Below are 12,127 nucleotides of genomic sequence, written 5' to 3' on the forward strand. Positions count from 1 at the left end.
AGAGGAGGCAGACCCTGAGCAGGTCGATGGAGCAAGGAAGACGACCACTTTATGTGACAGTAAGGTGCTTCCCCCAAACTTGAGAGAATAAAAAAATAATACTGCTTTCTGAGTTACACTGTGAAATCCATACATAATTAAAACAGAGATGTACATAGTTACCTCAATGAGACTGCAAGATTTCCAGTTCACCAAGCCTTGACTTTCAACTTGTTGAATTTATGAATGTATCCACAGAGAAGTAAAAATGATGAAACAGCTCTGCCCATCCAAGCATTCTCCAGGTTAGGCACCAAGTTAAACTGCTATGAGGCTCAATGTGCAGACTCTGCTCTGCTGACGGGCAGCACAGTCTGGCAAAGCCTGATGCCATCACATCCCACTCGTGTCATCTCTTTGTTCCGACTGAATACTCATAAAGCAACCTTGTGATAATTAGGTTTCTCATGTAGTTTGCCTAAAGGGACGTCAGGACAATGGGAACACCAGGCTTTCTCAACAATGACATTTCTCAGTGTAAATTACTGCACTGGCATTCTGGTTTTACATATCAGTTTCTTGTGAATTTTGTTAGCGCCAGTCATCATCCTTGAGTTGGAGTAATTCTAGGGCACTGACCAAAATCAATTTTCAGACCCTGTAGAAATGTACATGACTGGTTGGGCTCAATAGAGAGCTCATTCAAGGGTTTAGAAACCCCAGAGAGAGCAGTTTAGGGAGATGTTCTTAAGACAAATTTGTGTCGGGATTTTATTATCATATTAAGGTGCTTGGAGTTAATTTGTAGGCAGTGGGAACTCACCGGTGAAATTTGAATAGAGTGTGTGACATGATCCAAACTGTCACTAATGGGTCTGCTATGTGCAACTCTACTTAGCAGAACTCATAGCTTAATTGAGGAGCTAGCCAAGCAAACTATTAATTACAGCACACTGTTATAAGTGCACAGAGCACTCAGAACACCAAGGAAGGTATCCGCAGTTCACTCTAGGGGTGACCAGGAAACACTACTCAGAAGAGAACACTTACACATTTTTAAATTAGACTTTAATATTACTTCAAAATGTCCCCTTTATTTGGATACTTTTGTTTTTTGTTTGGTTGGGTTTTTTTAGTTAAAAGAAAGATATCAATATTTCAAAGATTTTCAGAAGTATATTTCTTTCTACTAAATATTCCCACCTGGTTATGCCACAGGCATCCCAAACTCAACACTTCAAAACCTAAACTCATGGTTTTCTCTGTTCTTCATAATCATTCCTGGTCATCCTCATGTGTTCCCTACTTTGGAGACTATAATTATTAGCCACAGTTATGCTAGAGTCTCTCTTCTACCCCAACATACAATCAGTCCTAAGGCCTTACAGATTTTTGTCTTCTCATTGCCTCTTAGATTGCTTCTCTCCTCGGATCACTGCCCTAGTCCACGTTTTAACCATTTGTCAGCTGGTTTTCTATGTGGTATTCTGCCTTCATTCTAACTACCGTAACTTATGTCTTTTCCAGTATATATTCAGTGTTAAAGCTAGGATGATAGTTCATAAAATCATTCCACAAATACATATTGTGTCACAGACTTTTCTAACTCCAGGGGATGCAATGATGAACAAAAAAGACAAGGATCTGTCTTCTCATAGACATGACACTCTAGACCGACATCAATTGTGTAAGCAAAGAAATGAATAAAGCAGTTTTCAATAGTGATAAATACTGTATAGTAAATACTGTAATCAAATGGTATGATAAAGAGTGTCTGGGGGACTGGGTTGTCAGGAAGGGCTCTTGGACAGTAACAGTTAAGAGCTGGATGATAAGAGGGAGCCTGCCATGTAAAAGTCTGTGGACACAGCACTTCAGGCAGAGGAAAAACAAATACAAAGTCCCCAAGATGGAAACAAGTTTAGGACGTTCAAGAAATGGGAAAAAGACTAGTATGATTATAATGAGAGGGGAAGATAGAGAAAGTGGTAGGGGATGAGGACAGCAAATTACACAGAAGGCACTCATGTAGGACCCAGTGAGTTTGAGTTTTAATCTAAGTGCTATGGGCAGCTATTAAAAATATGTAAGTAGAAGAATGGCATGAATGAATTTATGATTTGAAAGCTCACTCAGGGTTTTGTGTGGAGAATGGATTCGAGAAAACCAGGAGTGAAAGAAGGGAGACCATTCTAGAGTCCAGTACAAAAGTATAGACAGGGTGTGTAGTGCCCTGGATAGGGGTGATAGTAAGAAAGATGAAGCAGTAGTTGGCTTGGGGATACATTTTGGAGTGAAAGCCAGTAAGACTTGATGATAGAATGAATATGGGAGCTAGGAAAAGCAAATATCTATCACCTGAATAAAACAGAATGGATATTGGTATCATTTCCTGAAACGGCAAAAACTAAGGGAAAGAAGTTTTATTGCTCTGGGGTCAGAATAGGAATCAAGCGTTCTTTTAGACAAATTATGGTTGAATAAGTATTATGAATCCAAAGAGAGACACCAAATAGGCAGCTAAATACAGAAATATGCAGGTCAATGGAGGGGTCATTGGTAGTGATGTAAGCTTGGGATTCACTGACAAGATAATATTTAAAGTTACTGGCCTAGTCTAAAAGTAGACTAGAGAGAGAAGAGTAGAAGGCCAAGGCCCAAGTCCCGTGGCACTCCAGCCTTGGGAGATCATGCAGAGGTTGAAGAGCCAGAAAAAGAGACTGGAAAGGAGAGGCCAATGAGGTGGAAAAGGCTTCAGGTGAGTATGATATCAAGGAAACCAAGAGAAAAGAGCTTTTCAGAAAGGAGAGATTGGTCACCTTTGTCAGATGTCACTACAAGATTAAAACAAAAAATTAAAACAAGTATGGTCACCCACCGTACTTGGCAATATGGAAGTCATTGGTGACCTCAGTATCGGGTTGAGGAGAGTCGAGAGGAATAAGTCTGTATTGGAGTATATGTGAGGAGAGAAAGGAGAAATAGCAAATAGAGAAATCTAAAGCAAATATAACTATGCAACTACCCTGATTAAAAGCAAAAAACAAAGTGGCTTTCCATTCATTTCATGCCCTTTAGAATAAAGTTCAAACGCCTTACCTAAGGGTACAATGCTCTTATCTCAGCTCTTGCTACCAAAGGAATTTTATTTCCCAACCTTACTCTCCTTCCCTCTTACATAGGTACTTGTAAAACATGACTCATGCAGTCTCTTCCTTCACACATCTAGCACTCTCTGGGTCACTCTTTGCCCTTTCCTACACAAAGCGAAACTCTTACAGGGTCCTTCAGTACCTTTCAAGCGTGATCATACCACGCAAGCAGCATTATCCTGCCACATGATTTACTCTCTCCTTAGGGTTTCCATTGCAACCTGCACAGCTATGTTGTGTTTACCTCACTATCATGCAGTCTGGTTTGACTGCATCTCTGCTCTCCTCTCCTCCAACGCAAACATATACAACAGGACAAGGACAAATTTTTAAGCTCGGGATCATGTCTAGGAGGTAGGTGTCCCTGGTTCTTGCTCTAAGATCTTGTACAGAGTAGTATTCGCCAAGTGTTTGCTAAACAAAAGTTTCTAAAATGCTAAATTGATTGTCAATTTCTTTCTCAAAATTCTTCAATGTCTCCTCAGAGTCTATAGAATAAATATCAAACACATTGATATGTTGTATAAACCCTTGGTGATTTTGCCTGTTCTTACCCCTCCAGTATCATTTCTCCCTACCTCAGCCCATTGCTCGTGCCTCCTACCACTTATGCACATACACACTGGGTGTTCTGCTTACACTGAACCACTTCCAGGACAATTGTTCTCAAACCTCTATACTTGGATGTGTGCCACTGACCTTTCTTAGAATGTATTCAAAAACCAGCTGAAGGATCCCCTCTGCTCTGAAGTTTTTCTAGACTCCTCTTTCCTTACTCCTAGCACTGCTGGACACACTCGCCTTCGTTTCCAGAACCCCTGTCAATAACTATATTATTGCACTTACCATATTAATCCCTTTATTATCTGCCTTTCCTATTAGACTGCAAGTTCGCTTGGGCAGGAACTTTCCATGATAATAGGCCTCACCTTTAGATATTTAAGTCTCCTCTACAGTGACAAGAAGCACACTGATTACTTCAACAAGAAGCAAATACGAGAACTGCATAACTTTAGGAGATTGCATTGTGTTATCACAATCATTTGCGATGTCCACTTGATCATGGTACTTCAGAATTCACAAGAGCATGGGGTGAGCATCAGCATGTGTATATCTTAGGTCAGAAGCCCACCTCTTCCTTCTGTGCTTTGGCATTAAAAGTTGATTCCCAGAGTCATAGAGTTTCAAGATTGAAAAAGAACTCTGAGGTCATTTAGATGAACTCCTCAATATGAACAAACCCCCTCTACGACATTCATAATCAATGCCTCTTCATTCTCTCCTGGAACCTTTCATTATAGTGAAATTGCTGCTCCCCGCAATGAATGCTTCAGGTACAAATAAATGCATCTTATCACATTTTAGACAGATTTTCCACCTTCTATAATAGTTATTTTCAGCATTGTCAAACCTATCAACTTTATTAGTATGAGTCATATGTCCTTCCTCTATTTTGCGTATAAGGAAGGGAAGAGAAAGGCAATTATGGAACATGCAAGGCTTTCATTTCTATTTACCTGTCTACCTATATGCTGCCTCTTTCCAGAAAAGATCTTAAATGAAATGACTTTAAATACCTGGATGCAATGGAGTTGTTAAAATAGAAATAGAAATTCAAACTCCTGAAAAGAAATTCTTTACTCAAAGGCTAACGCAGTTGCTGGCACTGAACTTAAATTTACCCATGGGCTTTCTACACATCAGTATAAAAGGAGAAATACAGTGGATTACACAGTTCTCCTTGTCTGATAGAAGAAAGCGCACTGATTCTCCATTAAACGGATGTTTTTTTTGGTTCCAAATTACAAGAGGAATTTCTCATGTAGCATCTTATAAAAGAGATGTATTTCTTTGTTTTCTATGTGCATTCATTTTGCCCTCTCATGTATGGCCAAGAATAGTGCTGAACACCCCCTTAAATGTTTACAAACCTCAGAACCTCAATCCAACACTAACTAATCTTTTTTAAAATTTTGTTGAATATAGGGGAGAAAACATGGGCACTGGATAATTACGTTTCCAAAATGGGCTGGGAAAATACCTTAGACTATCAAAACCATTTTTATGAGTCTTTAATAAAAAAAAAACAAAAAAAAACCATTTTTATTTTTGGTTAACATTATGAGGCAATAGCTTCCATATACCCAATTCTTAGTATATGGGAACAAATAAGAAACTGAGTTAATCTCTCTTGTGGCATTACCATCATCTCTTCTGGAAACAACTACAGCTGGGTGATCACTAGGCACAAAATGATGCCCTTGTGAATGGAGAGAGTGTACAGAACACAGTGGATGACAAGCAGAGAGCGCTGGGAGGGTCTGCCTGAACACCTGATAAGCCTGGCTCTCTCAGGACGAAAGTGGCGTCATGTAAGCAAAAGGTGTTTTGAAAGCTGGCCTTGTTGCTAGAGGTAATGTGAAGAATCTGGGGTTTCTTACTTGCTCCTTAAACACCCCAATTATTTTCCCAGAGAGGGCATGGTAGAACCCTGCAGCCTGAAAAGTTACAAATGGACTCACTGTGTCCTATAGTTAAGCCCCTGTGGTTTTACAATACCTCCCCCTGTTCTTGGATTGAAGAGTGGGGGAGGTATGGCCGAGTAATGATTTTTTTCACCTCTGAAGGTCTTTGTGGTGCCTAGGGCATCACAAAAGGTCCGAGGTAAAAAATAAATTACTGTCCTCACAGTGATTATCAGAGTTGTGTAGACTTTACCTGGACTACCTGGTTCCATCATTAAATTCTAAGTAAGGGAGTACAGAGAGATCTCACCTCTATCTATCCCCAAACACGAAGCCAGTCAGGCCTAACTCTGCTTCCTTCTCTATGGCTAGAAAAGGCACACGTGTAATCTGTATTTCATCTGTTCAAATGTGGCAGCTCATTTTTTATTTTTTCCCCTTCTCCTTTTTCTCCTCCTTTTCCTTCTTCCTCCTCCTCCTCCTCCTCCTCCTCATCATCACTAGTGTTGAAGAATCTGGATTATATCTAAAGTGCCCTTGAAGCTAATTAGCTAAATTCAATTCTCAAAAATTAGTTATTATAAAATGAATGCAAGTACAGCAAAAGTAACCTCCATATTGAAGAGGCTGATGCACACTGGATAACAAAATGTATTCATGGTGTTACCATCGAGAGAATGAGAGAGATTTCAGAATTATTCTAAAGAAGGCATCGATAAACCTTTGAATGAGTAACCAGAAACAAATGACTTGTATTTTACAGAATTAGAACAAACTGAATGCACATTTGTTTAAAGCTGGGCTAGCAGAGGGACATAACAGTAAATGCTAATGTACATGGTGATGGTTGGCAAGTGCAAATAAGCATGCTGGTCATTATCCCACATCACAGTTTATTATGACATACAACTGCCAGAAATCAATGTCAAAGCTAAGCAGAATCCAAATACCAACAGCATAATTTGCTCTTCATTTTTAGCTATTCTACCCTGCAAGCCCCCTTTTTGATTAGTAAGAAGCCTGGGAATAAAGGGTAAAAAAATAATAATAAAAGAGGTCTATGAGTTATTGGATCATTTTTAAATGCCATGCAACCTTGGGGGAGAAGCACCAATTGAGACAAGTACGTATTTCCCCAGAGTATTTTAAAACATGCTAAAGTGTACATGATGCATTGGTGCATGGTTGCCTCAAAGAAAGCTCTTTGCTTTTGGAAGCTGAGTGGCACAAATACCTGGTGTGGAGGAAGTTGGCATAGCAACTCTGCCTTTGCAATGGCGAATCACAGAGTAAACAGGTGCATGAAACAACTACTCGAATGTGTTCGCTTCTCCACAAAGTGCTTAAATCTTGTAAAGCTTTTTAATTTTTTTTTTTTTTGGCTTCTCTTTTTGAGAAATACAAACTTAAACAGCTCATTTGATAAACAGGAAAGGATATTCATGGCTCATGGATAGATTTATTCTGTGTAATTTCCCTGCATAAATAAGGTGACATTTAGGCTAAAAATAAGTCATTTTCCCCTCATAGGAGACACAATTGTCAATTGACTGGAAAGTGGTACCAAAAAACAAGCTTTCTGTGGTTTGTTAAAAAATATATTCCCAAGAAAAGAATTGCTTACCTGTTGACAACAGGTCCTTTGAAATCTGGATCAAATGTCCTTGGATCACCTGCATTTAAAACAAAGAGCTTTTTAAGGATAAAAGCCAACAATATGACAAATCAACACATATAAAATATTAATGAAGGAAAATCTACATCTTGGCTAGTTCACTGCTCAGTGCAGTGTTGAATTCATTCTTTGGTCCAGTGAGATTTCAATTACGCGTTGGTTACACCTGTCGATCCTTCGCCCTCTCTCCAGCTAGAAGCAAGACTGAAAAGAACTCTTAATGACCATATTCTATGCACCCTATGCACATGTCCTCTCACTGTTCCGAGTAGCAGCATTATGGAGTACATACTGGGTAGTGACATTTGAAGCCTTACTAGTCTGCAAAACGATTTTACCACCTGCCATCGCCAAGTATCGCTGAGTACTTGTGAGGTGCACAGCATAACAGAGATGCCCGCTTATTCCCAGTCTCCCTTTCCTCTCAGTAAATCAGGTTTTCCTTCAAAAAGTTGGAATATTAGTAACTGTTGGTCTCTGCCATGTTGGCTGTTTGGAATATACAAACCATTATTATATAAATGTCATTTTTATTGATTTTATTTTTAGATCTACTACCAGACTTTATGCCATCTGGGGCGATGCCCTAGTCATTCATTGTTGCATCATGATTGCTGTACATCACCCTCATCTTTAAACAATACAAGGTACATATGAAATGGCTTTGTTTCCCTCACGTGTACTATATGGGCAGACACAGTAATAAATTCTGTAAAACAATTTCTGGCTGAAGATCTGAATTTTGTAATCCCTAGCCCATGACTTTTCTCCCCCAACCTAAGCGCTACCACCCTCTCCTTTAGGATTTTGTCCCCATATGAAGGACTGGTACTGAATTAAGGACAGAATTTCAAAAGGGACTGGAAAGAGCCCCCTGTGTGTCAGCAATCTAACTTTGCCTATACTCTATGGGGAAATTAAGATGAGGACTCAAAGGCTTCTTTAATGTCATCACAGGCTGGTGGTAGAACAACAGGAAGGGAAGGACAGACTTGCAACAGAAATCCAAGAGCCAATCTTTTAATGAATATTCAGAAAACACCTACTGTATGCTGAGAACTCTGAGGGGATATAGAAGATAGATAAGGCGGCTTCCCTATCTTGGAGACCTTCCAACTGGTGGGGCAAGATCCACACATTGACTCATTCAACAAATATTTCTTGAGAATCTTTATATACCAGGCCCTGTGTTGTACCACATGAACAATGAATATACCACATAAAACAATTCATAAAGTATTAAATTGTGTGGTATTGGCTTTAAGTGTTATAAGAGTTCCGAGAAATTAGGTTTCATCAAGGACTAGAGCAGTCAAGGGGATTCAATAAATAAGAGTTTTTGTGAAAGACTGGAGCAAAACAAAAGGGGAAGGAAAAACATTCTGGGTAGGTGAAGCTAGAACTCGATTAAATTCAGTAACTATCCATCACCTGTTACACACTCTGCATTAAAAGAGGCATTGCGGGGGATACAAGGTTTAGTGAAACACCGTCTCTATCTCCAACAAGTTAACAAACTGGAGAACAGGGAGAGAAATAAGAAAAGTACACAAATCACTATAATACAAGGCAGTATATGATATTATAAGAGGGGCACAAAGAAAGTGCTAGGAGAGTTCTAAGGAAGGAAAGGCCATGTTGAGTTGAGATTAGTCAGGAAGGCCTAGAGCCACAATAGTTTGAGACAGACAGGTACTGTTTAGACCTGTAGAGATGAATGAAGTCACAGAAAGTTAGGAATGGCTATCATGTTTGTATGGATGGTGAAAAGATCAGCCTGGATAATGGGATAGGAGGAGGAAAAAACAAAGCTGAACAGATAGTACGGGATCAGACTACAGAACGCATAGAAAACCAAGGATGGAAGTTATTTTTTTTAAATATATATATATAATTTTATTAGTTTCAGGTGCACAAGACAAAGCAATACTTAGATGTTTATCATTTATATCCCTCACACTGTGTGAACCCCCCTCCCCCCATCCACTATCCCTCTGACATCGCACAGAGCCATTACATTTCCACTGTCTCTATTCCTAATGCTGTACTCCGCTTCCTGTAACCATATATGGAAGTTATTTTATATACTCTAGGCCATTGGGAGCCATAGAAGGATTCTGAACAAATTGGTGACATGGTAGAAGCAGTGCTTAAGAGCAAACTAGCAGTAATATGCAAGTTGTATTACAAGGTGTAAAATCCAGGAGACCAACTGAGACCAACTAGGAGTCTATTGCAATAAGAGAAGTGAAGTAATGTGAGCCTCTGCCCAAGTGGTGATGGAAGTAATGGAAAGAGAGATTCAAGGTTCATCACAGAGTGGTCGTGTGGCTCACGGGCCAAGAGTAATGGCTCTGGAGTCAGACTGCTTGTCCTCTGTCGCTTTCCATCAGAATGAGCCCAGACACGTCATTTCACTCCTTTGAGTCTCAGTTTCCGTATTTGTAAATGAGGATAATAATAGTACCTGTGCCGTAAAGTTGTTGTGAGGAGTAAATGAGTTAATACTTGTAAAAGTGCTTAGAACAGTGGCTGGCCCTTAGTAAACCCCCAGTGAATGCTCATTAGTAGTCATATAATTACACGAAAAGATAAATAGCACTTGATGAACGGTAAGATTTGGAGTGTAAAAGACAGAAGTCAAATATGACTCCAAATCAAGAAACTGCAGACCTAGAAATTATGATACTCAATCACTTCTGGTCTTTTGCCTTGGTTTAAGGAAAGGTCGATGCTGTCAAAACAGTTGAGAACGTTAATAGGTGGGAGAATTTATAAAGTTATTATAAGAAAAAAGAGCATGAGATTTATTTTGCTTTTTTTGAGTTTGAAGTGACATCTTTTTTTTTTTTTTTTTGAAGTGACATCTAATTGAAAGTCCAGCATTCAACCGCAGTTAAGAAACTGGAGCTTTGGGTCATCTTGACATATTAATACATATTTAGAAGTCAAAGATTATGTCACGAAAAGAGATGGACTCCGTAAAGAAGAACAGAATGTCGGGATCTATCAGGTATATAGAGCAATGTTATCATAATGACAATAGCAAGCATACTTAACATGTTTTTAGCATTAAATGCTAAGCATTGTGCTAAGTGCTTTCATGCATTATTTTGTTACTTTGACACAATAACCTTATTATATAGGTGGATTGAAAACTATTATAACCCTCATTTTACATATGTAAAAAACAAGGTACGGAGAGGCTAAGGAAAGTGCCCATTGTCACACAGCTGATAAATGACCCCCCCTGGGTTCCACACGCTGCCAGTCTCACTGCAGCAAAACAAATCCCATTAGTCATACCTTCCCACACCAACATTGGTTCCTACTCCAGGGGAAGTGTGTAAAATGTTTCCTGTTTGAGACTGTCTGTATATACTTCAGTGTCAAGTTCTCTGCCACATTGTCAGCTTCTCTTTTTTGACTGCTTGTCTGACTCTGCCTCCTAACAACAAATACATTTCAGGGTGTCTAATCCCCCTTTCTCTGGGAACTGACCTCTCTCATCCACAGGAGTGAGTCTCCAGCAGCCTAGTCTCTCCCATGTGTCTATTCCCTGACTATCAGTGACTGGACCTGGTTTGGACACGAGACCGAAGCTGGGCCAGTCACTCCTGGCCACTCTATCCCAGGAATTTAGAATTAGAATGGACAGTGAGTTAGTCAGTGGGAGATTAGAACTGCAAGATATAAAACTCGAAGAGCAGAGAAGCAGAGAAAGCTAGCTTTCCAGAAAGGAATTACTGCAGCAAATGTACAAAGAGAAGCTGAGATAGAAAACGTGGTGGACTTGAGCTTCCTGTTCCAGTCCCTACCAGACCGGAGGCTCAGAGTTGAGTTTCATGAGATACCTTGTATCCTTATACTAAAGTCCCCTTCCTTGCTTTTTTTGCTAGTTCACTTCAGTTCTGGGCAACTGAAGAGTCCCACCAATATATGCACTTGCTTAGCTCGACTGATGTTTCAACAATTCATTTTAACCACATTTATTATATTCTTGCAATGAACAGGTGGTGGAGATTCAGGCCAGAAGGGAGAGGCAGGAGATACTTAAAGTGCTGAATGAAAGGAATCTACAACCTGGAATACTTTATCCAGCAAGGTTATCATTTAGAATTGAAGGAGAGATAAAGAATTTCTCAGACAAGTGAAAACTAAAGGAGCTCACAACCACTGAACCAGCCTTACAGGAAATGTTAACAGGTCTTCTTTACTTCTTTATGCAGGAAAAAAAACGCCATATTCAGAAATAAGAAAACACGGTAAAAAAAATCTCACTGGTAAAGGCATTATATAATAATCACATTGAATCAACCACTTAAAAAGTTAATAGGAAGGTTAAAAGACAACAGTAGCAAAATTCACTACAACTACAATAAATAATCAGGAGATACACAAAACAAAAAGATATAAAAATGACATCAAAAACATAAAGAGGAGAGGGAGGAGTAAAAATGTGCTTTTAGAATGCAATTGAACTTAAATGCCTGTCAGCTTAAAATCGACTGCTATAGATATAGATGGATACATAGGAACCACATGGCAATCATAAACCAAAACTGTACAAAAAAATCCACAAAAAGTGAAGAGAAAGGAATCCAATCAAAACACTACAGAAAACCAACAAATCAAGGATAAATTCTTTTTTTTTTAATTAAAGTTTATTGGGGTGACAATTGTTAGTAAAGTTACATAGATTTCAGGTGTACAATTCTGCATTACAATCATCTATAAATCCCATTGTGTCTTCACCAGAGTCAGTTCTCCTTCCATCACCATATATTTGATCCCCTTTACCCTCATCTACCAATCCCCTCCCCCCTTACGCTCTGGTAACCACTAAACTATTGTCT

The 12,127-nt window shown here is 39.2% G+C and overlaps 1 protein-coding gene across 4 annotated transcripts in view; it reads right to left on the reverse strand.

Moving 5' to 3' along the window:
• The window catches only part of SLC44A5 (solute carrier family 44 member 5), a 312,300-nt gene that overhangs the window by 124,652 nt on the left and 175,521 nt on the right, over positions 1 to 12,127 (reverse strand). For all 4 annotated transcript variants that reach the window (XM_074334959.2, XM_074334957.2, XM_074334958.2 and 1 more), the window contains exon 2: positions 7,221 to 7,269. In XM_074334959.2, the coding sequence (XP_074191060.2) occupies positions 7,221 to 7,269 (49 nt within the window). The remainder of the gene's footprint in view (positions 1 to 7,220; positions 7,270 to 12,127) is intronic.

The sequence above is a fragment of the Rhinolophus sinicus genome, chromosome 14 (genome assembly GCF_057876585.1).
Source record: "Rhinolophus sinicus isolate RSI-liver-muscle chromosome 14, RSI-T2T, whole genome shotgun sequence".
Taxonomy (NCBI): domain Eukaryota; kingdom Metazoa; phylum Chordata; class Mammalia; order Chiroptera; family Rhinolophidae; genus Rhinolophus; species Rhinolophus sinicus.